This window comes from Neolamprologus multifasciatus, chromosome 16 (assembly GCF_963576455.1).
Source record: "Neolamprologus multifasciatus chromosome 16, fNeoMul1.2, whole genome shotgun sequence".
NCBI classification, from domain to species: Eukaryota; Metazoa; Chordata; class Actinopteri; order Cichliformes; family Cichlidae; genus Neolamprologus; species Neolamprologus multifasciatus.
Window position 1 is genome coordinate 15,927,834 of NC_140454.1, and position 26,836 is coordinate 15,954,669.

Below are 26,836 nucleotides of genomic sequence, written 5' to 3' on the forward strand. Positions count from 1 at the left end.
ACTGCAGATGCAAATCATCTGTGCCCTACTGATGGCTACTGTTAATAGGAGCACTAGAGTAACCAGAGACATATCCATAGCATCGTAAATTCAATAACAAATGCAGTTAAAGTCTGAGCAGCACTCACTGCCACAGCCGCAATTTCAATAAGTACAGACCACTCAAAGGCACTGAGGGCCAGCTACATACTGTCATAGCTTGCCCTTTTAATAGGAATAATGAGAAGCAGGATAGAGTGGTCAAAGCAAAGTGTCACATCAACTCTCCTTTCTATAGTTTCTCTGGGTTGGCAGTGTACTATAACTGGACTAGTCCAAGGCAGAAACTGCTCCAATACAGCAGAAGTAAAATATCACAATAATTATAGGATATTAGGATAAAATCTGATTTGCTGAATGCATTGTAATGCATGTAATCATTAACTAACAGGTGTAATATATTTTTCATGGTGCAGGCGGTCCCATCTTCAGTCTATTCTTTTACTCCAAGCTAGTTTGGTCCATTAACAGCTTAGCCCCAGCAGGTGGTTGACTGAGTAAGCTCATTAGCAAAGTGTTGAGCAGGTACAACACATCCCTGGCAAATACAGTTCTAATTAACAAGTTCTAATGACCCCGATCCTTGTGCGCATGTGGAGCGTGCTCGGGTACGTTGCTGCATATGCGTGCACATGTGTGTACAAACATGTCAGAGCTTGTTTGTCACTGAAGTGCCACGTCTACTGTACGAGGTCATTGTATTTATCCGGAACTTGCCCCTCCTCTTCCCTCTTCTGTGGGTTTAGTGTCTGATGAAAGAAAGCATGCAGTGCCAGACACACAGTAGTTTTTCCTCTCGCTTTTTTTTATTTTATTTTATTTTTTTTAGATTTTCTTATCCTGTTACTTTCTTTTCTCTTCTGGCTCTTTCCATGACTTAAATAGAAAAGGTGAAATAATCCCTTACCTCCATTTGGACTGGAAAAAAATCCAGATGGGCTAGGCCACTGTTATCTTAGTGACAGACACACACACTCATACAAAGCAAATACAAACAGACACTCTCTTAATAAAAGCTGTGAAAAACTAGTAGCTCCACAGGGAGGAAGTGTGAGCTTTCAGTAGCAGGAATAAGCACTTAGCCTCTTGAGCACTATGAATTACACTCTGAGGCTCCGGACACACACACACACACACACACACACACACACACACACACACACACACACACACACACACACACACACACACACACACACACACACACACACACACACACACACACACACACACACACACACACACACACACACACACACACACACACACACACACACACACACACACACACACACACACACACACACACACACACACACACACACACACACACACACACACACACACACACACACACACACACACACACACACACACTTGTCTTGTCTTGTCTGTCTGATCCCTGCTGATCTTACAAGTGAGTAGTCTATTAACAGTGCATGCCTGATGAGAACATGGCAGATTTACAGCCTATAGCAGGTGAGCTGTATACAGCGGCACATGTTGCACTTCGCAGACTTCACAATCTATAGAACCAAAGATGGCAGACATGCTGAGCAGCCTGTGCATGCAAATGTATGTATATATACAAACATGTATTCCAAAGCTTCCTTGCCACAGCAGGTAGGTCCACGTGTTGGCTGAATTTTAAACCAGATATGTTTCCTGACACAGTCTCAAAGGGCATTTCTGAAGCAACCTTATGTTAACTACTATACTATAGGAACCACAATACATCAGATACATAGAAACATTAAAAATAAATAATATAGTGATGTCTCAAACATGAGATGCAGGACTTTAAAAACCCTGTTTTTAAAAAAGGAGTAGTTTATGTGCCAGTTTCAGGTACACCATGTTTACACACTAAGCAAATCTGCTTGTCTTCATAGATAGACTTCTTAATGTTAAATATAAACTTTACTCATGAACCAAAACTAAAAGTCATGCACTTACGTAAATATGGAATTATTTACTAATGTTTCTGGTAGTGAGCAATAATTACGCTGCCTGTTTCTCATGTAGCCCTATCTGGGTGCAAATATAAAAAATAAATGGGATCAACTATTCTGGACTAAGATTAACTTGATTCAATAGTCTGTACTGGCAAGTAATGTAATGCCAAATATATAAAGTTGTATTTTATTAAAAACAGGTTTTGTATTCCTCACACACACACACACACCCACATGGTGGTTTGAGGCTGCCTATTACACTAACATGTTGCACAGAGACAGACACTGTGTCAGCCGTTGGTTCATTGGAGGACAGATGAAAATCACGCCACGGTCAGCCACAGACCTCACCACATTCATTACAATTACAGACAAAAATGTCCGGGCTAAAACAGATAAGAACTCCAAATATTTAAAAAAATTTGATTAGGATCCCATACAGTACCATTCAGAGATATTTCAATAGCAGAGAACGGCCACAGGGGATGCATTTGGCTCGATTAGGCGGAATAATCACACAGCGTAAAGGGACGAGGAACATAATAGCAATATTTTGGTTTTTTGGCTGAATTTTAAAACAGAAAGCACTGTCCCACCTGCTCAAATCCATTCTTCTGAAATTCTTCAAACCCAAATATGTCCAAGATCCCAATCTCCCAAGCAGGATCACTGGAACAAAGAAATGAATGTTACTTATTAAACAGCCACTCTTATTTTTCCCCGAGTCAACAACAGAAAAGTGTTGCTTATGTCACTAACGAGACATTTCATTTCATTTCATTCGCGTGCGTGTGTGCGCGTGTATGCGCATGTGTGTGCAATAAAATCTGAAAGGGGTGTGCCATGAGTGTGTGGTTGACAAATTTATTACATTCTGTGGCTGGTGTGTAAACAAGGCAGCTCACAAACACATTCCAGAAGATCCAGCGCAGGTTATCAGAGTGTGATAAGGCTTCACAACATCAACAACACCAAGGATCCTATGTCCTTCACCTGGGTGTGTGTGAACGCAAGTTGTTTTTTGTGTGTATTTGAGGCTTCCATTAAAAAAAAAAAAAAGCCTTGGATGTGTCCTCCATCTCTAACCTGTTGTTCAATACACAGATTTTAGTCTATGTTTAAGGTTATTTAAATGTTTATCTCTGCTCTAAACTAAGGATTACTTTACAGTATTAGTGTTAGTCACTCCAGTTTACACAAATGAGTGATTGCTTTTGGAAATCTGTCATTTCAAAGGTTTTTATTGTGGTGTGTCATGGAAATACATCTAGACACAGACACCACACACCACTCTATACCTGATGGTGTCATCTTGCCCCTGAAGGTAGTCGTTGATATTGTTGACCAGATAACTGAAGAGGCGCCCGTAGATGGCTTTGGCAAGCTGGTCCCTGTACTGCTCTGACATCTCTACTGTGTGGCGCCGAGTAATCACATCACCTGCACAAAGGCACAAAATGCAGTTTCTGGTATTCGACAGATGGGGTTTTTACACTTTTCTTTCTTTAAAAGGTTAAAACTCCTTAGGGCTATGAATACTACTAGTGGTGCAACGGATCACGGTTGATTCGTAATCCGAACTGATCCCACTCCACGGTTCGAAAAAGAAGAAAAAAAAGTATGCGTATGGTGGCATGGTGAGTCTGTCAAGCGATAGTTATGGCCAGTGCTAGCGGTCCAAGTGGAGGAGCAGAGGAGTTTACGGTATTTAAGCAGCCCTTTGCTGCCCAATCCGACCGGGCTAAAGCTATTACAAAAGCTATTGGGGTGTTTAGCTGCAGACGGGAGGCCGTATTCTGTTGTGCAAAACAAGGGGTTTAAACTATGATGATTTTTTTTTTTTTGTTTGTTTTTCTTTTTTCAAGAAAAAAAAAATAAAAAAATAAAATAAAATAAAATAAAAAATAAATAAAAAAATAAACTATGATGATTGAGCCACGCTATGACATCCCGTTGCGCGTCCACTTTAGTGGCAAGATCGTTCCAAGCATGTATGAGCAGGAAAAGATTTAAGTTACGGTTGAACTGTCCCAGGCATCTTCTGTTGCCCTAACTAATACAAATGGGTGACCTCCAGGGCAACGGAAAGCTATGTGACCGTGACAGCTCATTATATCACAGCAGAGTGCGATATAATGAGCGGTATGTATTATTGTAGGGTCTACCTTACACTATAAAGCACCTTGAGGCGACTCTTGTTGTGATTTGGCGCTGTATAAATAAAATTGAATTGAATTGAGTGGTAGATACAAAGACTGTACTGCCCTATATTGTACCATTATTTTTTTTAATAATTGCGTAGAATGAGTTTTGAGTTGAATGTTTTTAACAGGCAAAAAATACTTCAATAGTAAATGTTAAAATTTTGTGTTTTTCTTTTTTTGCTGATCCGAAAATTGATCCAATCCGTGACTTTTCATCCGTTGCACCACTAAATACTACTTATCTCTCTATGCCCTCTCTCTTGAGGGCTCCAAAGACAGTCCCAGGATAGAAGAGATATAAAGATTTTTGACATATTAACAGAAAACCCTTCAAATTTGACGCCTAGATAAGGGATATTCTGTAAGGGGTATTTCCCAAGCATGGTCTTGGTCCATTTATCCCTTTGGGGGAAGGACCATTGTAAAGCCATAGTAAAGTTATTTTGGGTGATTATTTGATTGTGCGCTGAAGCATTTCCATCCTGATGAATGTGGTCTCTTCAAGGATGACAATGCCCCTTATCCATATGGTACCACGGCTCACTGAAAGGTTGGATGAAAATAATGCGAATCATGCACAAGAAAAGGCTGATAAAGCAATACCTTTGAAATACTGAACATCAGAGGTGAGGGCGGTGCTTAAGTCACTGGAGGATACCTGCAATAATCCAGCAACTGTTGCAAGGAAGAAAAAGAGAGAGGGAGCAAGGAAGAGGCAGACAGTGACACAGTGACAGGTTAAAAAAGCATCAAAATAACGCCATTAAACATAAACCGAGCATCAGAAAGATAGGGATGATAACATCCCAGAGCCTACTGCTCTGATGATGATATCACACTGACAGCATAACAGCCTGAACTCTGCTAAAGCTCATTCCTGTTTAACCGATCGATGAAGCTGGCAGCAATTAGTCATAATTGGATTTCTGAGCAGAACCCATCAACAAGCAGCAAAAACAGGTGACAGCAACCCTTCGCTGACATCACTAGCCGTAACAATACATCTCCAAGGTAACAATGTCTCCTTCCCGATCAGGTGCTGATGTGATTCTTTTACATCAAACATGTGCTTGCCCTGTCCCTGATGACGGAGAAATCTGTACATGTACATTTTGCTTTCAGTGTGGATACCAAACAGGTAACTGCCTGGCCTTCAGCTATTGCTGGCAAGCTACCAAGAAGACTACTCTAAGGGAGGATGAGGGAGGTGCTCTGACAGCAAGGTAAATAGAATGAGTTAGTGAGATCCACCCCTCCTCCATTGCCTAGTTCCACCTCCTCTAAGGATGGAAATGTGGCCCTGGCGGTGGCATAAGCACTGACCTCTCTCCAGCAGCTGCAGGTCGGAAGAGAAGGCTGTGTCAGCATCTGTCAGTGCTGTGAAACGCAGGTCCCCGATATGGAGCACAGCAGAAAGCACCGTAAATACTGAGTCAATCTCCTAGCAGCAAAAGAGAGAGAGAGACAGGAGAAAGTTGAGAGAATATGATATTAACTACAATCTTTAACTACTAATTAAAAACTATATGAAACGGTTATCAAATCCAACCTTTTTCAGAGGGACGTGAGTCTTTATTCGATGTCAACTTCATGATCCTAGTGATCCTTCTAACAAGCCCATGGAGCCAAAACCTTATTAAGTTCAGTCCTCTTTGCCCCAGACCTCCAATTAATCTCACTTCTATAATTCAGTGGCCAGGTTCGCTCATTACCTTGATCCCTGGCGGTGAAGATAGTTTGGAATAAACGTGCTCGTTTTTTTTATTTTAAGGTATGCATAAATCAACAGCTTAAAAATGCTGCCCTTAAATTAAGCGCATATCCTGTTATGTCTGTGCTGTGTATCCTCTAGCTTCAGCCCCACTTCAAACAGTTTCATGCTGCACACCACACTCATTTTAAAACACAAACAATCTCTTTTCAGATCAGCATATCATCATCAGTTAAAAAGTAATCGGTATCCTTAACGAAGCGCCTGAAAATGTGTATCCATGTAGGCAGTTGGCGTATGATCAAATATAGAATTTGACTGGATAGCGATCTGGCAGCATAGAAAAAAAGGGTAGCAATGTCTGTCATTTGTAAGCATTTGTAATCAGGGTTGACGGCTGTGTGACAAATGAGCGAACAACACAAACTGTCAATGCACGATTGTTTCCAAAAGTTTCAACGTCTACCTTTTCAGCCTGAGGGTAATAGCAACGTATTTTAGATTTAAAGCATCCACCTCTTGCTACTGTTATGAGTCACTCTCTGAATCACTCTCTGACTTTGAAAAATGCTGCTGATTGTCTGGAGTGACTGGAGCAGCATGGAGATTTTGGAAATGATGCAGACACCTACATTCACTTCCAGTGTTCAGTCATTTCAGCATGCAAATCAAAGTAGAATACATTGCGTTAATTCACATGCACATGATGATAAACGGTAAGTAAAAGATGTTTATTTTGCTGATGTATGCTTATGGTTAGGGTTAGGGTTACTGCTGGTCTCACAGCATATGGTTGTCTAACAAATATCGCTCACTTTGTGCTACACGTATGCCGATCTGACAATGTATGTTGATGTGACAGAACACCGTATTGAATCACGTCACAAAACTTAAGCCAAGAAGCACTTTAATTGTGTCTGTCTGAGCGCTCCTATACCACTGCTCAGCTGCTACTCATGTGTTCACACGATCGTCCTCCAAAGAAATATCTGGTTTTACTTTCTGTTCTTCTTCTTTAGAGTCTTATATAAGCAAGCAACGTGTGACTCCTGTTTATGCCAACAGATACTGAGTGTGCATGTATAGTCATGTATAGATATGTGTTTACAGGCATGTTAGTACACAGTGAGGTTGTTCCTGAAGCACTTGCCTTAATGGAAACCACTTTCATTTTAAAATGTTTTTATTTTAATTTAATTTAAACATACTAGAACATGTGTGGTTGAGGTTTGGCATGGAATCCTGGAGTTTTGAAATAATTTTGCTTTTTTTAATGTTTATTTTCTTTTAGCAGCAATGATAGAGCTGAGAGTATGGGTAATATTTGGGAGATATAAAAAGAAGCCTATACGCTGTTTTCATTATCTTTGTCTCTTTTTTGCTAACAAGCAAAATGCAAAATGCAAATAAACAGCACGAATATCAGGAAATTCAACAGTTATGATTCACAGGTCCTCCTAACTCGATTCACCCGCTTCTCTTCCTCTGTGCCCTTGAGTAGAGGACGCTTAATGGAATACCCCATTAAACAATGCACTGAATCTCTGAGAGGGGGATGTCTGAGTTTGAGGATGTGTGCTTGTGTACATGCGAATATGTCTGCGAGTGTACTCTTTCCATGCAGGATATTGGAGCTGATATCTCTGAGATAAACAAGCATTAGTCTCTGTCTGACACTCTATACATGGAAAGACCCTTCCGCTTAGGGAGCAGAAGAAAGAGAGCAGGGGAGAGAAAAGGCACTGCGGGGAGCGTTAATGACAGTTGACCTTTGGTTCTGGACTGGGAGCCATCCCCTGATGAGAGCTTAGACAGAGACCAATGGGGGGTCTATCACTTCCCTCCTACTACCCCACCCCTTCTTCTGTCCCTTGGTCCTTCGCTTATCCAGAGGACAGTAATGCCCTCTGATAATACCACTATCTATTGCTCTATCCCTCTGTCCCTTATGCCTTGTCTGTGACTGCTACTGAATTAAAAGGTGAGATGATGGTCACTCAGTGCTGATAGATGCTGACTGGAATCTAAGTATAGAACCTGATAATGGGCTGGGAGCACAGCTGGTGGTGGACAGGACATACTGTACCAGTGACCACTGCACGCACTCTGTAAGCATAAATCAATGTCTCCTCGACTATTCAATTCTATTCAATCCAGGTTTATTTATATAGCGCCAAAACACAACAACAGTCATCAAAAGGTGCTTGATACTGAGAGGCAGAGACCCCACAATGGAAAACCCCAATGACCCTCTATTAACAGGCAGTTTGCAAAGGTGGAAAGGAAAAACTTGATTTTCATAAGAAGAAACCTCCATCAGATACAGGCTCAGGGAGGGGCAGCCATCTGCTATGACAGAATGGGGTGTGTTTGGTCACATACATTTCATGCTTTCTGTAGACAGATGCTTCATGAAATTTTTCAAGGATTTTAACCGCAAATACACAAATTCTTGGTGCTTGGCGGCCCTCTTTATCCCTCAATTCATTATTTCATGCAATCAAGAATCAAGCTACCTGTATCTTTTTCATTATTTAACAGGAATAACAGGATATCTGTTTGAAATATTTCACCTTACAGATGAACCAAAGCCAGACGGTTAATTCTTCTCGCAAAGTATGATAAACCGGAAGGTTCAGCCTACAGTTTTAGGTCCGCCTAAAGCCCTTGGAGTTCCATCGCCTGGTTTCAGGCAGCTGCAATCTCAGAAAAGAAAATCTGATGTAATATCTCATCAGTGACCTGTGTGGCTTGTGACTTCAATGCCTGTGACACGACAACGTTTATTTCTCCCTGCTGTCAGTAACCTTTGGCTCAACGCCATGCTGTGCAGCTGTGCAAATCAATACCTGCTTGTTGAAGCCGAGGGCTCGCAGGGCTTGTTTGACTGCTGCAAGATGTTCTCTACTCTGGGTAGAGGCTGTAGCTACTGGAGGGTTCTCCCCTGGAAGTCTTCCGCTAATATACCTGCAGTACGGACGGAAAAACACAACCTATAGTGAAGGATACTCATAAAATAAAGCAATTTTTTAATAAGTGACACATATTATTTTTATGGACAGGACACTATATATGCGTGTATTATATCAAGGCTTGTGTAAACTGTAGCTTGTGAGATCAAAATTTTTAGCAGCAACATAACCGACAGTCATTTTTACAACTTATTAAATCATTTAGTAATATAGAACATATAAAGCCCGTGACAGCCGCATACCTATGAGCCAAGACGTTGTTGAGGTAAAGTGCACTCTTCTCCTCAGCTGAAAGGCCCTCAGCCATCAAATAGAAGATTTTGAAGCTGTGTTGTTGAGCAGGCAGGTGGACTAGACGGGACTTCTCCAGCATATAGGTGTATACATGGGCTTAAACATTAAATTGTGATCATAATTCAGTAACAGGGGAATCCAAATCACATTTTAACAATGGCAGTTGTGAAAAATGTAAATCTGTGGCCACTACTGAAAGACCAGTCGACAGGTATCAAATAAACTGGAGTAAAAGAAAAAAAGGTGATTCACATAAAAAGAAACAGACATATAGGATTTTGCTGCCCTCTGCTGGTGTGCAACTGATCTTGAAGAAAGTGGATTTAACAGTAGAGTATCTTAATCACAAATACAGTGGCTGAGAATGTGAAAACAATGGAAATTTACTTTGTTATTTTGACAAGAATTTTAATATCCAAGAATAAATGTGTGGAACAAAAATGGTAAATATTTTATTTTGTGTGAATCGAATCAGAACAGAGACATTCTGATTGAAGTTTTTTGTTTTGATACGTGCAACAGAGTCACATCCAGCGCTATGGTTGCGTGAAATGCAGGTTACCTCTGAGTGGTGTCTTCCTCTTATCACAGTATTGGATCGTCAGCAGCTTGATAAAGCGGCTTGAGTTGCTGTTCCTCTGGGTCTTAGCGTGGCCAAAGGCTTCCAGTACACAGTTGACCTGCATTTCCCATCAATCATATGACATTATGGTCTCTTAGAATTCCTTTATTATCTATATATATCTATTACTTACTTAAAGCCCTGCTTCCACTTTCTACCACTAGATGTCAGTGTACATCCATTATTTGAGCACTCAAAACAGCATGCTACCAGAATTATAAGAGCAAGCTGACCCAGATATTAACTGCATAACGATGACTTCATCCAAACCCATGACTCCCAGGCTACATGCTGTTTTGTTACACATAGTTACATGACTGACAAACTAACTGGAAGACGGAGTGAGTGCAGCGCAGGTGCCTCACGTTTTAAACGCCTTGAACAAATCTGAACCACATCAACTGGAAACACAACAAGAATCTGAATCCTTCACGAGGTGAAGGCTTTCGCCTTTCAGGACACTTAATTCCTGAACTTGCTTAGAAGCTTTTATGTTTCAGTAAAAAAAAAAAAACTTCAGTACATATATGTTTTATGTCTATCTGTCTTATCTCTTATCTCTGGCATTCTTAGCTGTAGCCTCTCCAGATTCACAAGAACATATCCTATTAAGGGCATGTGATCATTAGTGCTCTACAGTCATTTTTTTTAACAATCCCTCTTCAGGCTGTAAGTGGTTATGATGCCATCAAACAGTTTATTAATGCGCAAATGGTTTATCTGACAAATGAAGAGCTAACAAGCAGAGAAGAAAAGACTACAGTACTGTGATATGCTAATCCATACATTTATTATTTCCCCTGCCACAGCGACAGAGGAACAGTAGGATATATTCACACAGTTATGAGCACTGCTTCGCTGTGTGCTATGTTATTTTGGAGGAGTTTTTTTTTAATCACAGGGACTGTAGGAAAAAGAAGTAATAAGCACAGTGAGACATAAGCATCAGGAAAACGCACAAACATTAAGTTTGTCAGTGGATTAGTATTGCAGTATTTTGCCGTTGCGAATAACAAATGATACATGACTGCTTAATCACACATGCAGCACATGGTCCTTAGTTATGACAGGCTGCAGGACACCCAACCCACTGACTGACTGAAGTGTAAAAGAAAAGAAAAGCTTGTAGACAGATAAGTCCTAACTTACATGTTTCATTCTGGGCTCCAGCATAAAGCCTTTGGTGCTGGAGCGGGCTGTCAGGTGTCTCACTATGTGCTTGCACGCCTCTGTTTTTCCAGAGCCACTCTCGCCACTATGGAACCAAAGGGAGAGACAAAAGATGCAGATTTAAAGTAATTTATATCTCTGGTGGTACTTAAATTGTTTCACATGCCTTTGCCCTTACTGTTTCAAGTTCTAATGCTGCAGCATTTTATACTGCTTCAGCCTCAACTCTTCAATCTTCAGTACAATGAACATGCATTGCTGTGCTTACAAATCTATCTATCCATCAGTCTACAGATCCATGAAAAGAATTTTCCCCCTTCCTGATTTCTTTGCACATTTGTTGCACTTAAATAATAATCTGAGTAAATGCAGGTTTTAAATTTTGATTTCATTTATTAAGGGGAAAACAAGTTATCCAATTATCCCCTACACATAGTTACTGGTTTTACCACCCTTGGCAGAAAAAACTGCAATCTGTAATAACTATCAATGAGTCTTTAACATCCCTGTGGATTAATATTATTACTGTTTTTCAGGGCACAAGCTGATGGCTGGACATACTCCTTCAGGGCTTTCTAGCAGAGAGCAGACTTTGTGGTTCCATCATTTACAGCAGGTCATCCAGTTCATGAAGCAGCAAAGCATCCCCAGATCATCACACTACCACCACCATGTTTGGATGATGTTCTTTTTATTAAATGCTGTTTGTTTTTTACTACTTTCATGTCTTCCGTCCACAGAATATTTTCCAAAAATGTGAAAATATGTGAGACGAGCCTCCCATGAACTCTCCCATGGATGCCATTTTTGCCCAGTCTCTTTCTTATTGTTCATGCATGAACTCTTGACTGAGATAAGTGAGGCCTGCAGTTCTTTAGATGTTGTTCTGAGTTCTTTTGTGACCTCCTGGATGAGTCGTTGATGCACTCTTAGAATAATTTTGTTAGGCCGTCTACTCCTGGGAAGGTTCACTGCTGTTCCAGCTTCTCTCCATTTGTAAATAATGGCTCTCACCGTGTTTCACTGGAGTCCCAAAGCCTTAGAAATAGCTTTGCAACTCTTTACAACACTTAACCTTTGTGATACACTGCTGTGTATGTGCCTTGGAAGAATATGTGTGACTTATTAGTCATCAAATTTCTACCTATTGACGTCATCCCTTTAGGGATCCCCTCCCATTAAATTCATAATCTGTTCTTTCAATAACGTTGCTCCACTGAGTCCCCCTTTTGGCACCACTAAGGCCACAACTTATCTTGCAGTGAGGTCCTGTTTTTAATTTTCTGTTGAGTGGATATTAAGTCTGACATAAGGTACCTCTACAGTACATGCACTGACACTCTCCGACATGCAGAGAGTTGCGACCCACATAGTAACACCAAGCAGATGGCTCGAGAAGGTCAGAAGCTTGTACTAATGACCGCAGTGTGCTGTATTACAGTTTGTCTATGTGTACGTGTGTCGCTTTGTTTCCTACTAACAACCCTGCTGAGTGTTAAGTTCAACGGTCTTTTCGCTTGTCTTTTCATTTACCAGTTTTTATTAGATTTCAAGGGCATTTTGTTAGAACACTTGCCTCGGGGGATCTTGGAGACTGATTGCCAATAAATGTGTATAAGTGTGTCTGTGCTTTGGAGCATGTGCGTGCATGTGTGTACTTCAAGAAACGAGAAGAACCACAGTGAAACAGAAAGCTTGAACAAAAGCAAAACAAGAGGAGAAATGATAAAGGAAAGGTCTGAGGGGACAAAGGATGCGTGTACATGTGAACAGTGCAAAGTTACCACGGCTCCGTGTGTGTGTGGGGGTGTGCATGTGAGTGAGATGGATAGCCTATGGCAAGGGTGCATTAAGTCTCTGCCAGATTGGTTACAACTCAGCGGGAATGTCACTGGAGAGTCGGAACAGGATTTAATTGCAATCAGGGAGCTGCCTGAGTCCAGTCGAGGACAAAGAACAAGACGCCACATTGCTCCCAGTAAACATACATCGTAGTGTGAACACTGAACAAGCCTACAGCTCCGCTCAGGCTGAGAGCTATTAACCTCTCAGGGAGTGCTAAACAGGTGCGTGGCAGAGGGGTGCATACAACCAGGTGGCCGCTTTAACTTTCACTCACTATTATTCCCGCAGTCATTCAACTTTAGGGACTTTTTATGTTACATTATCCTGAAGCAGACCATTCAGTGACTGTACAAATGAATGAGCAGCAGGTGTACCTCAAGATGAAACACTGCGGGCGTTTCTCCTGCTGCATCATGTGATAAGCTCTCTCTGCTGAGGAGAAGATGTGAGGCGGCAGAGAAGAGCAAAGGCGGCCCGTGGAGCTCAGGTACAACTGACTGACCTGAGGAAGAGAAGATGTTACATAAAACGGACACAAACATGGCCTAGCTAAGAGATAAGGATTCAGTTTCACCAAAACAGAGAAACCATACTGGGTATCACCTTCTGTGTGTGACTGTAATTGTGTATCAACTTCACAAAGAAGCGGTCTTTTACCATCCTGTTTAAGTCATTAGAATCTGTAGTTTTACACTACAATAATATTTATCAAAACCAAAATGAAAAATTGAAAAAAAATCCAGGAGGGATAAATACGAAAACTTCTAGCTGTAACTATATGTCTCTGAGAGTATCTGTCCTATTAAACTGCGAGCCGACTGTAATGTCACAATGTGTGCCCTGTGCCAGTGTTAGTGGCTGTGGCAAAGGGGGATGGTTTTTGGACCACCAGACCAGAGGAGGTGACAGACGGCCAGCAGATCACACATGTTGTGACATATGTCCTTCTTACACTAGCTCCTCCCTGCCCCCTCACATCCTCTCAGCTGGGTATAGATGCCTGGAGTGAATCCAGACAGAGGCAGGAACAGGACAGCCAGAGAGGGGCTTGGCTTCATTCTGTCAGGGTAGCAGAAGATCCATGAAACCCCTCCTGGGATCCACATGGGCAAGCCTCTACCTGGCAAAAAGTCAGCTATTTCAAAATGAGCTAAGTGCTATTTAAAATAAACCAAAACCCTCTTTATTATGATTGGGCTCACATGTTAATAAAGAACTAAAGACCCGTTACTGACAGGCTTCTCTACTGGTTTATCGTAAATATGCTCTTTTTTTAAGGTGAGAGGTAGCGTGTATGCGTGTGCCTGAGTGCTTCTCTTTTCCGTGGCTGATGCAGAGTCAGCCTTACGCAGGGTAACTGACAGGAAGACTGCATTATTTATCAACTACAAGGTCCATTTCATCTGCTTATTCCCTGCTTATTGTACTGCATACATGCCCCGTTTATCATAAACTTCCATAAGCATAGTATGTAGTTTGTCAAATATAAAGCCATGAATTTCAAGCGTGAGGCCAAATATGTGCACATACCTGTAAGGTCACTCAAATGCATTCTTACCAAAGTGGAATAGATGGGCAGCTCCTTGTTTGGATTGACCAGCAGAAGGATGTGGCCAATGTAAGTCTAGAAAAGAGCAGATAATACACCTAAGTCATCTTCACTAAAGCAACAAGTTCATTCAGTGTTATAAAATATATCTTTGATGGACCATTTTGACACAAATAGGCTGACACCGCTTAAAATTACTCTCAACCTGCCTAAAGCCAACACTGACCTAGAAATAAAAGTGCTGTCCCACTCTGTCCTTACCAGCTACATTAACTGTGTGGGCATTTTCCATTGCTATAAGGTAATGTTAATGTCGTGGAAGACAAAGGTCAAGCAGGGACCTCCAGCAATAACCCCCGTAATGACCTTTCTCTAATAAAGACAACAAATCTGTCCTCTCACAGGCAAACCCTGAAGCTATCTAGATAAAAAAACCACCAGCTCTAAATTTCTGACCCCTTGCACTAAACTGCTAACCCTCTGTTCCAGACAAAGGGTCCTGGAGGCTGTTTGAAAGCTAAGACTCTGTTGTTCCCTAATAGAGTACGGGCTAACATTGTGTAACATGCTGCTCTGACCTAAGAACATGGCTTCAGTTTAATGACTTGAACACATTCCCAATTCTTGAAGACACAGAGCAAAATTTACAATATGTTCTTCATGTGTTTTTTCATTAAGTGTTTAAAACTTTCTATAGTTTTTTTTACCAGCTAACTCTGTTGTTTAATCTCATGACATGCTTGTCAATAATCAGAGTCTTCTGTTCTGTATTTCTTCAGTTCCTTGCCACTCTCATCGGGGGTTTAGCGGTGGAATGGCAGAAGGCAGTGACAGCTCATCAAAGCCCCATCTCTGACCACCCTGCTAGGCACATATGGAGCCCTCGGTGCCTTTGTTCTTGCCTTCATCATATCTTGGCTGGTTTCACCTTCTTTCTAAAAACTCAAACTACTTCGCACATAATATCAAGTGCATACGGACGAAATATAATGAACGGGAATAAAACGTCTCTTATTTTTCTCATCGACGTCTTTCTCATCAACTTTATGTTTAAAGCCAGTCAAGCTAGCGTTTGCTTCCTTGAGGGGTTTAAGAATATCTTAGTTGCATATAAAAAGAAACACAATGAATGACTGTTTCTTGTGCAACTCTACAATATTAACATGGGTATGCTCCCATATTATTGTGATAGTTGCACATTTAAATCTAGGGCACCTCCTGTACCCAGCTTTCAATATTCTGAATTCCAATCGTTTCTCTTTTCTTCATCCACCGCTTGCACTCCCTTTCACTGTCATCTCCTCATCCTTGTCTCCCGCTGTGACTAACCCTAATGTCTGTGGCCCATCTGGGTTTCGATAATAACAGACCATCACTGCCTCTTCACAGAGAAGAGAGCGCACTGATAGCTCCACATTGATCTGGTTCCAGTCTTTATAGAGCTCCATCCCTGTGGAGCTGGAGTGGAGTTTTAAAGGAAAGGGCTATAAAACAGAGATACAAAATGGACCAATTGTTGGAGATGAAGGCATTTTACTTCTAATTTTTTTCTCCCAATCGATCTAAATGGTATCGATTTCGCAGTTGTCATGTGTCCCAGTATGTGTGTTGGAATGGGATACGACCCTTACACCCACAGAGCGCCAGAACAGATAAGGGAAATGATTCAGCTTAAAAATTATAGTCTCATGTACAGATTACTGAAACACCTGATTGTGTCGAATGTTATTGTGTAGTACTGTGCAAAAGTCTTAAGCAACTCCTCATTTCTTTATATTTTGCTTCGAAGAAGCCAGATATTCTTGTAATGTCTTCAAGTGATCTTGAACAATAGTTCTCTGAAGGTTTTCAGAGTTTTTCTTTTGACATTAGCCAGCTTTTTCCACTTGTTTTCATTCCATTTTCAGATTAATATCTATATTACGAAGTGTCAGTCCTAAAAAACAATCTACAACCGATGCAAAGTGTCTGAAAGTCTGAACCTATTTCCCATTTTCAATGCAAAATATAAAGAAATGAGAGGTGGCTCAAGAACCGTGTTTATTATGTTTTAGATCATTTAAACTCTACTGATCATTCCCCACTTTTAAGCATTTAAAACAGAAGTAAAAGTGCATTTGTAGGTCCGAGTTTACAAACTGTGAATTCAAATGAATTTACCAGTCCTGTATACTGGTGTCACAGCATTAAGATGGTATAGTTGGTTGTCCTTTGTTTTATGCAGTGAGCACAGTAAATCTTTCACTTCAACGTTTTAGCAGTTTTTGACTGTTTGACATTGACTGTAGAAAACGGAGGTCTACAGAAAATATCGTCATGCTTTGACTATACAGCAATATTTGTTGGTTTTGTTCTTCTCTGAATTTGTAAAAATTAATACAGAATATAAAAAAACCTAAAATATGGGTATAAAAAATTAGTGATGTGATCCAAATACCTAGAAAATTACCAGGGTATAAAACACACTCCATAACAAATAAACAACTAGATGTCATTGTTAAGCCCATGAGAGCATGTGTTTGTCAGTGCTCTCTGTGTGCTCTGGGCTCTAATGAATGTTTAATGTTGAGTGGAATTCATTCTTAAGTAGCACAAGGACAGACAAGTCTTACGTAGATTTGGTCGTTGCCAAAACGTTTCTGCATCTCGTAGAGGAGACTGCTGTCAGTCAGCTCACTGAGGGACGCCAGATCGTCATTGGGTGCCGGAGGCATCAGTTTCACCTGAAGAAAATACACTTAGTTTAATGCAAACTCTCACAGTGGTCTCAGAAAGGATGAAAGGGCCGAAAAGATAACTTGAGAATTTACAATGGCCTTTGGTCTCAAATGCTTAATTTTGGAGCTATCTATTCTTAAGATGGTGTGAATAGACAACAGAGAGGATGGATAATGTTTGAAATGTATTTATTTGTGACTGTTTTATTTGAAATTTGAAAAGAAAAACATAATTTGACACATGCAATGTCATGATGTCAAATTTCAGAGTTTTGTAAACAACATGCAAGTAAACCCTGTGCTTCATATAACTATGTACAAGTCTGTATGTTTTATTTGTTTATATTTTTCTTCTCCTTGAGGACAAATAAACTGTCTTTATGGAACTTTCTTTCTTCTGTCTTGCGTAAACCCCTCTGGACTTTTTGGGATTTTCTGTGTACTTACTGTCTTACTCTGATTTTTGCAGCATGTAAGATTACAAGGTACCTGCTCCAGTTTGCTGGTTCCAGAGCCAAAGGGGCTATCTAGGCCATTATCCTGAGAGGGTTGTCGCCTCAGTGCTCCAGCTGCCTCTCTGAACATGGCACATTTCTCCAGCAGACTGTCCCGCTTAGCGATTGGGATACCCAGGGGGTTCCTGTAGAGGGTGGCATAGAAGATGGTTAGGCAATAAGGTGAACTAGAGCAAAAGAGAACAAAAAAGGTTTATAATATGTGACAATGTTTGTGATTTTGAAAAATGTGAACCCACAAGTTCTTGACAGGGGTGTTGAGGTCATGTGAACCACTATCATAGCGCTGGTCAGTGGAGGGCAGAGGAGCAGAGGGGTCCTTCAGCCTCTGCTGCCAGCTCTCTTCTGCATTCAGCAGCATATCTGCTATGGGCTCTGACACTGCAATATCTAATGACATGAAATAAAATATGAGATAAATTATTATGGAATCTGAAATTCACAGAGGCATGTTTAATTCGATAGATACAAATTTTAAAATGTCAGATTTGTACGCTCTAGTTCTATCATCTAAGAGGCTAAAGACACTGAGAGTTTAATGATGTTGTTCAAAAGACTGTAAGGGTCACACCACTCCACAGGTACACCTTTTAGTTCTCTTCCCAAGCTTAACCCTGGAGAACCCATGGGGTCAGAGCCGACCCCATTGGTTTACTAGGGAAACCATGGGGTCAAATTTGACCCCATGGGTTCTCCAGGGTTAAACCTCCTTTAAAATTTGTGCGAATGAGTGTTCACTGGTGGAGAATACACTCTGTGGATCAATGCAACCGTGCTTCAGATGAAAGAGTTAAGATCGTTTTTTTGTAATGAGGTCTAAGAGGGTACGAGGGATTGGAATGGCTTGAAGCTGTCTTTTTATTTCTGTGTAGGCACTCATCTCTTGTTCTGACTTTCTTTCGTCATTTGGAGGCGTGTGGGGCTCTGGACTCTGAGTCTCATTCTCTAAGGGCTTGTCTCACTTCTTTTCTAAGACTGCATGCTAGAAGGGGTATCGACTAAGACCCAAGTGAGGCAGTCAGAGTAGTGATTACACCATGGGAGTAAGTGGTAAGAGGCAGAAATGACATTTTATCCCACAATTTAGCAGTTAGGAGGTAAATCCAAAGTTCACATACAAAAAACATATCATCACTACGACACAACAAACTATTAAGATTTCTAAACACGCTCACAGGATAGTATCCCAGTGGTTCTTTGCTCTTCAGCAGCATTAGTAACATTGATCTGGATCATTAGCCAGTAATGGCTTCAACTCTAAAATTACAGGTTTTTTAATGTAAGGCCTCAATCTCACAGGCCCAAAGGCCAGTTAGTCATCTCCTTACAAAAATTCTTATTCCCCAACCAGTTGGCAAGTGGTTGCTAGTAGTGGCTGACTCTCACTGGGTGAAATCGGAAATATGGGTCCTGCATCCAACACCTCATTGTGATTGCTTGGTAACATGCTTGCATGGAAACATTCACTATTTACTCTTCAAAATAGTGGGAGGGAAACCAGAAATGGAGAAAATCCATCTTCAAAATAAAAGTTGAACCTCACAGCTATAACCAACACATTTATAAAAGTACAACTTTTACTTTGAAGGTGAATGTTGTCCATTTCCAGTTTGCACCCCACTTTACACAGGGAAAGCCAACATCTTCCATGCGCACTACTGGCGACTGAGTCAAACCACTGTTCAATGGTTGCCAACAGACCTGTTTGACTGAGGCCTAAGCGCTGACAGCGAGCTGTTTATTCAACAGTGTGAGATTTGGATTTCAGGACACAACTTCAAGAGCAAACGTCAAAATATTCCTTCATAGGAAAGATCAGATGTAACATGACAACAAAATTCATCAGATTTTGGTGAGCTAGACGACCATAGCAAATGAGTCGCATCGTTTTCAAGCTCATCATTAAACCACTGCGTGATGCCTCTTCCCCTGTGGATGGAGAATTGTCACCCAGGAAATGTTCACTTCTATAGTAGTGAACCAAATGTGCTCAACGGTTAATTGTCTCTGTTGATTCTATTATTACTGCAGCATGCTAACACCCAATTATTCTTTTAGTGCTGAAAAGACAAAAAACAAACAAACGAAAAAAAACATGCTTTTGATAATAATATGCTACCTCTATGCCCATTAGCAAATGATTTCCACCGGTGGTATATAATTACTGCTACCAACCAAATTTAATCAGGACAAAAATGTTTTTTGTGTTTAGCACAGGGTGTTATTGTTTTCTTTTTGTGCATGCCTCTTTGTTTTATATCATCACAGTGACTGTTAATGCTTTTGAACGGGCTGAGTTGAATAAGACAAAATTTATGCCCCTACTTCTTTTCGCATCATTACCTCCAACTCTCTCAAATGTGTTTGCCCATTCCCGCTGCCACGTCTGTGTGTGTTTCTAGGCACACGTGTATATTTGTGTGAAATACGTTACCGTAGGGCTTGTCTTGGTTGCAGTTCAGAAGAGTCGGGTTCGCGCCATGCCTTAGGAGCTGGCTAACAATGCTTGTCTGTAAGAGATGGGACAAACACAACCATTTTCCATTAAAACCTAGAAAGCATGTCATTGCAGATCTGTACATCCTCCTGTACAAGGTCACGGGAGATGAGGCGGTTATACCCACATTTATATTTACCGTGAAGAGAAGAGTGGGTATGCAAATGTAGTACGGTTTACCGAGACACAGACTTAGAATTTCAAGCAACTTGCAGATGTTACACACGGCATATGTCACACATCACAAGTCTACACAAGTGTTGCCTCTGACCGAAGAGATGCTTTAATAATGAGCCCATCTCCCATTACATGTCACAGTGAAAGAACCCCATAGCTGTCTACTATCATTTCTGCACAGAGCAACTGTCTCTTTCACCACCCGTCTTTGCTCACAAAGTGTGATGCACAGCTTGATATGAATAAAGTATTTTGGATTAGTATACAGCAGGTATTTTTAGTGGGACTCAAATTACTGGAAAGAAGGATTAAATTTTTCACTGCAACGTGGGAGAGATGCAGTGAGTTTAAGGACAGCTCCATTTAACTCTAACATAACAAGCACTGTTAAAAGAGAGCACTTTACATTTTTATGCAGCAATAACTGTAATAATGTTCTAACTAAATGTTACCATTCAGCAAAACTACCAATAAACAGAAAGTGTCCTTTAGTGAGAACAAAATATTTAAATGTTCCAATTCCAAAAAACCTTGTGTAAAATACAAATAAAAACTGAATGATTTATAAGACTCATAAACCCACAGATAGATAATAGAGCCTAAGAATAATATCAAATGTTTAAAGTGAGAAAATGTAAAGCCTTTAAATGAGCTTTGGCCCAGAGAAGACATCAGTGTTTTTGAATCACGCTCACATTTGGTTTCTTCTTCGCAATGGTAGGGCTTTAACCTGCATTTGTGGATAGCACTTTGAACAGTGTTCACATACTGTTCCTGAAGCCCTGAGATTTCCATTACAGAATCGTGCCTGTTTTTAATGCTGTGCAGTCTGAGGGGCTGAAGATCACGGGCATCCAATACTGATTTACAGCCTTGTTCCTTGCACCCAGAGCTTTCTCCAAATCCTCTGATGATATTATGTACTGTAGATTATGAGATATTCATGAGACAATTATGAGTCTCTACAATTTTACATTGAGGAACATTACTCTGAAATTGTTCCACAATTTAAAGACACATTTTTTATTGCTCTGTGAATGTCTTCCCATTTTGCACAGTGTTGAAACTTTTAGACCTCTACTTTGTAAAGAAAAGAAACAAAATCAATAACAAGGCCCTCCATACATTTTACACATCAAGGTTAGTTTTGTAAGCTTATAAATGTAGTTGTGTTTTGTGTCCTGCAAGGCCAGAGGAGGTTTCCAAGTCTGGGGATTGTCCTGGGAACAACAATGTGGAAAGAGTCTGACAAATGACACAATCAAATTGCGATTTACCAAAGGTCAGGATATCTTGGTCTCTGGAGTGCTGATGTTTATCATTTTATTCAATACTACTGCCCAACTTCATGCATCTCCATTACCAAATGTACCAACATACTTTTCTGTAAGTCACAGTTCACATTTCAGATTCTTTGAAGTACTGCATAGCAACAAGACATCATCAAAGTACATGGGGGAGTGACTCAGCACATTCTGTTGACTTGCGCTGACCCATGTCAACAGCTGTTCAGCAATCAGTTTACAGCGTCTCTATTGTACACAAACGCCGTCAGCGACACTCGCACTCTATAAATACTGACAGCTCGTCAGCAGCACCACGAGATCTGAACTCCTGAGTGGGTCAAAGATTAAAGGAGCACTACAAAATGGCTATCAGTACACGGCGGTTCAGCAGGGACAAGGCGAACTCAGTGGTGATGTAGATTCCCACAGACAGAGTAGTTTTGCGGAAAAGCCCAAATGTCCCTTTAATATTTGTCACACATTGCAAAACCTGACATTAACATTAAAGTCCTTCAGAGAAATGAACCTGTTATATAAAATCATGCTGCTGCTATATTTCCACAGCCTTCACGTATAACTTCATTAAAAAACTGAATAAATTAATCCAAATCCCTGCAGCGCCGCATTTTAATACCCTGTCACTTAGTTGCAAAATCCAACACAAAAGTATTTAAAAATGTCTCCCTCGAGAGAACACAAGTTGAAAAGCCCTGAGTCAAATCAGGGAAGCCAAGAGCCAGGGTCTAACTTATCACAAGACCGAGAGAGGTAAGCTTAATTAGCTACAGTAATAAGGTCATACATCTTCTTAAAGGGTCAGTCTAGTGTGAATACCACACTCCACATGGGGTTTTTAGGTCTAATGCACCGGTCGGTGTTACAGTTTCCAGCGAGTCTTTACAAAGAAATTGTCTGCTTTGGACTCGTGTCAGAAGAACTTCTTTACTAGTAGAACTAACGATTTACTTAGCTGGATACTTGCACACATTTGCAGCCATAAAGTCTTGTGCCAGCCACACTGACCAGTATAAGAAGACAACAGAAGGTAAATGTTAAGCAGGCTCTGGGAGTAGTTTGTATGCAGGAAAGAAAGCACTGGCACCAGTAAAGAGCTGATGGCTAAGGATATTAAGCACTGCGAGGGAAACCTAATCGATTTTCCAATCCTCCACACTGCCACTCTTAAGTCAAATATACTTACATGTTACAGAACACTCACAAACACACACAGCTTGGCTTTTGTAAAAACAAAGACATGGAAGAAGGTTAAAATTCAATTTAAAAAGAGAATTATGTGGAGTTATACATTTAAGCTTACTGAATAGCTATAATCTGATCATGAAACAACTACAGAGAGGAATTCAGTAAGAGGGGAGAGAGAAAACTAAATCAGAAGATCCATGTGAATGAAACTGGGAAAGGCTAAAAGGCACAGAGATAAAGAAAATATTTTTTAAAACACACAGGAAAAAAAAAATAGCATGAGAACAGATAAACCAAAGACAGAACGACTCAACACACCAAATGAATAAATTCTCTTTGTCAGCAGCCAAGCACACAGCCCAGAATGTAATTAAATAACTAGTTGGGTCAGCAAGATCTGAATGTGATCAGTCTCCTCTCTTCAAAGCTGGAACCCTCCCAAACCAGCAGATCCTATTCCCTTCCTGTTCCACCATCTCATCTGGAAATCAATCTCCTCTCTTCTGAGAGAAGCCATTAAACTGCTAATCTAGAGTGCTGTATGCATTTGTTGTAACAAATTCATACACAGAGTCCTCCTGTGTGCCTGTTTCTGATCGACTGAACGAAGAAGAACAGCTTATCAGAGTGTGTAAAAGGTAACAGGAGGCACGCTTCTCTCTGGAATAATCTATCACAAATTTTTCTCATCTTTTCATTACTGAGTTTAACTTAGGGGACTATTTAATCAACGTCCATAACATGCTGGCTTTCTGTGCAGCTGTGGGTTACCTGTCCATATTTAGCAGCCAGGTGGAGAGGGGTCCAAAAGTTGTTGTCAGCAGGATGAGGATCTGCTCCGCTCTGCAGTAGCACAGACACCACTTCTTTGTAACCACTCGCACATGCAATGTGTAGCTTCAGAGAGAGAGGGAGCAGCAAAGAGAAATTGTAAGTTTAAGTGCAACAGAAAGCTTTTACAGCCTAACACATATGTGCTTTTACATACCAGAGTAATTCCTTCTTCATTGGGCTGATTGAGGCTTCCCCCTGAGGCTACAAGCTGTCTAACATCAGAGAGCATGGTGCTGGGTCTCTGAATCTTCATGGCATGGATGGATGACACATCCACACCTAAAAGAAAACACCACCATAACAGAGAAACTTGTGTTACAGTAAGTCTTTAGTTGGCATGCTTAAAGGAAAAGTTCCAAATAATCTGACTCATTATCTTGCAAAGAATTGAACGGGAATGTTGATAAAACTCTACAAAAAAGCCTACATCTCACTGATAAATACACTATCAGCTAGTTTCCCAGACATGCCTTGCCCTAGACTAAGAGAAATATTCAATAAAACTCTTGGCTGACAAAAGGTTTGAGTCTACAGCTAAGCTTGTCTGGAAAGAGCCATTACTTGTTTTACTTATTCTGTGCAAAAATGTTAACATAAAAGAAACATTTTTGATGTAGTTTGATCCCAGACAATTTTTGACCTTTTAACTGCAGCAATAAATCAAAGCCAGATACATATTCTTTTAAACTTACTAGACTAAACTGATTAAAACAAAGTTGTTTACTGACTTTTGCAGTCTAAAGGAATGAGCTACAACCAAGTGCCCACTCCTGCAGAGCTAAACTGTTTATGGGACTAAATCTGAGATTCACGCATTGTTTTATATTAGCAGTTGTGAACAACATCATATAAGGAGAGAACTGGCCGTGCGCTCAACAATGAAAATTAAAATACCGACACTTGCTCCACCCTGTGACCTCTGTAACCAGGCCATCAAAGAAAAACAGAGGTTTACAAGAGCATCTATCCCAAACAATGAAGATCTATGTATCCTTTCATAATTACATACACACTGCACACCTTACTTTGGTTGCTGTAATAATGTAGATTGATTGTCAATCAATCTATATTTCAGTGCGATAAGCTTGAGGGCACTAACTAATAGGACCTTTCCAAACAGCCGTGATTAAATCAGGTAATCAATAGGACTGTGTTTGCAAACAAATTAGAGCCTCTGGGTGTGGAGGCCTTTAAGACATACTGATAATAAAAAAAATCCACAGCTTGCCAGAAACTGTGGGAATCCAGTGGTGGATTAAACCGTCAGTGACTTAACGAGAACAGTGAGAATGAGCTAGACGATTTTTAAAGAAACCGATGGCATGGCGGAGTACAAAAAATATCCATGCAGACACACACGGAAAGTCTGTCGTTCTCCTATAACCACGCAAACTTGATGGGGTGAGAGCGCATGCAGCCAGGTTGCTATAGCAACAGAGGCTGAGCGAGGCTGTGTGAGAAAAAGTATGTTTTATGGTGGCAAAACCAAATGCGATTGGGCGGTATGGTGTGGTGGATGGGTGGTGGCGGCTTGGGTTGACGGGGGAGGGTCAGAGGTGCTGCAGGTTGGTGCGGGGGGCGGGGGGGGGGGGGGGGGAGAATCACCACAGGGGCTGACAGACAGAAGCAGACTCAAAAGACTCAGAGGCTGGATGTGCGCCCATGTGCAGGGTGGTCTGAGCTCGATGAGTTCGCCGTCTCCACTCACAAGCTTGCATTTGTCATGTTATTCAGCGCAGGCTCATGTGTGGCAGATGGGTGAGGGAAAACCCTCAATCATTGTCATCATCTGTTTCTATCCAGCTTTGTCAGCAGGATTCCCGTTCTTCGTTCCCTGCATGTCTCTCGATATTTTTTTCTATATATTTTCTTCTCCTTCTGCCCTCATGCGTCTCTCCCTATGCCGCTTTCCTCTCCCTCTTTCATTTCCTACTTTGCTGTTAACCTTCACCTTTTTTAAGAGACTAGTGCCCCATTCACGATATACCACAATTATGCCTGTGGGTGTGCCTCACCTTCATGCACAAGTACACACACACAGCAACTCATGTTTAGCTGCAGGTATGACATAACATCCAAATACGTCCCAAGGAAGACAAATGTAGTCATTAGGATTTTTTTTTCTCCTTGAAAAAAGGGTGTGACATAACGGAAGTGAGCCACTGGATTTGTTTGGGAAGAGTTAACACACATTAAATACCAACTTTACCGTTTTCCTCCAAGTGTTTTCGGAGGATGTAGCTGGTCTCCGTCCCCTCAATGGCGTAGTCCAGAGGAATGTTTCCATTGATGTCCTGAAGCAAAACGTTCACTCCAGCCTTCCATACGCAGGACAGAAAAAAGACAAGAAAAAGAATTTACGAGCAAACTCTGTTTAAGCATGTACCCTGAGCCATTCATCAGACTTGAAGAGATGATAAATTGGGAGTAATTATCTTGGCTTCTCAGAGGGATATACCTGAGCAGCGCCATGGAGATGCTAACAGACAATACACTGAATTAAAGGCATTATTAAATTACTGCCTGGGGGGGCAGTAAAAAGTGGGTGCATTGGTTAACACTGCCTGGGATCACACAGGTCAGTGTGCGTGTGTGACAAGATTAATACGTGTTCATTCAACAGGGATGCTGCCAGAGCATAAGATAACACAAGAGGCCTCCCTCTGGAACCTTTAATGATTGCCTGATGACAGTCGTCAACAATCAGTGTTCACTCTATGGTTTATTGTTTCTCTTGAAAGGAAATTCCCCACCAAAAATGCTGAGCAATATGTACTCTAGTTACAGTGACGCTGACATCGCCTTCCCGCTGTCTTCTTCTTTTTTTTTTTTAGTAATTACCAGTTGTCAGCATCCAACCATAAAATGCTTCCTGCTGTTTGAGTAAAACATAAAAAAGCAAGTCAATGTAGCTCTCATAGAAGGACGAGGTCTGACAATAGGGATGAGAGACTCTAACTGACGGTCCTTGTTTAATATTTATAGTTAATAGATTTCTAATGACCTGTTTGGAGTGTGGCAAAGAGATTTATGGCCTAGTCCTCAGGCAGGCAGCGATGGAGGGCTGGGAAAAGAAAAGAAAACTGAAAATGCAAAGAGGGAGCAAGCTGACTGAACTGCACAAAAGCTGTTAACCTTAGTGCTCTGAAAACCAATCAGCAAAATCATGAGAAAAAACAAACTTCGAAATAAACTTTATCTGTCCAGTTGTCTTACAAATAACAGACGTATTTTATTAAAAGAAAT

General features: G+C 40.9%; 1 protein-coding gene across 6 annotated transcripts in view; it reads right to left on the minus strand.

Moving 5' to 3' along the window:
* The window catches only part of myo16 (myosin XVI), a 107,362-nt gene that overhangs the window by 37,702 nt on the left and 42,824 nt on the right, over positions 1 to 26,836 (minus strand). For all 6 annotated transcript variants that reach the window (XR_014869727.1, XR_014869728.1, XM_085134766.1 and 3 more), the window contains exons 5-21: positions 25,800 to 25,908; positions 23,745 to 23,869; positions 23,528 to 23,653; positions 20,028 to 20,103; positions 17,833 to 17,983; positions 17,568 to 17,718; positions 16,974 to 17,084; positions 14,371 to 14,436; positions 13,187 to 13,314; positions 10,947 to 11,052; positions 9,738 to 9,855; positions 9,124 to 9,271; positions 8,759 to 8,876; positions 5,522 to 5,639; positions 4,802 to 4,873; positions 3,293 to 3,434; positions 2,591 to 2,663 (exon numbers count right to left, since the gene is read on the minus strand). Coding sequence is in view for 4 of the 6 variants with exons in the window: in XM_085134766.1 (XP_084990892.1) it covers positions 2,591 to 2,663; positions 3,293 to 3,434; positions 4,802 to 4,873; positions 5,522 to 5,639; positions 8,759 to 8,876; positions 9,124 to 9,271; positions 9,738 to 9,855; positions 10,947 to 11,052; positions 13,187 to 13,314; positions 14,371 to 14,436; positions 16,974 to 17,084; positions 17,568 to 17,718; positions 17,833 to 17,983; positions 20,028 to 20,103; positions 23,528 to 23,653; positions 23,745 to 23,869; positions 25,800 to 25,908 (1,938 nt within the window). In the remaining 2 variants the exon portion in view is untranslated. The remainder of the gene's footprint in view (positions 1 to 2,590; positions 2,664 to 3,292; positions 3,435 to 4,801; positions 4,874 to 5,521; positions 5,640 to 8,758; positions 8,877 to 9,123; positions 9,272 to 9,737; positions 9,856 to 10,946; positions 11,053 to 13,186; positions 13,315 to 14,370; positions 14,437 to 16,973; positions 17,085 to 17,567; positions 17,719 to 17,832; positions 17,984 to 20,027; positions 20,104 to 23,527; positions 23,654 to 23,744; positions 23,870 to 25,799; positions 25,909 to 26,836) is intronic.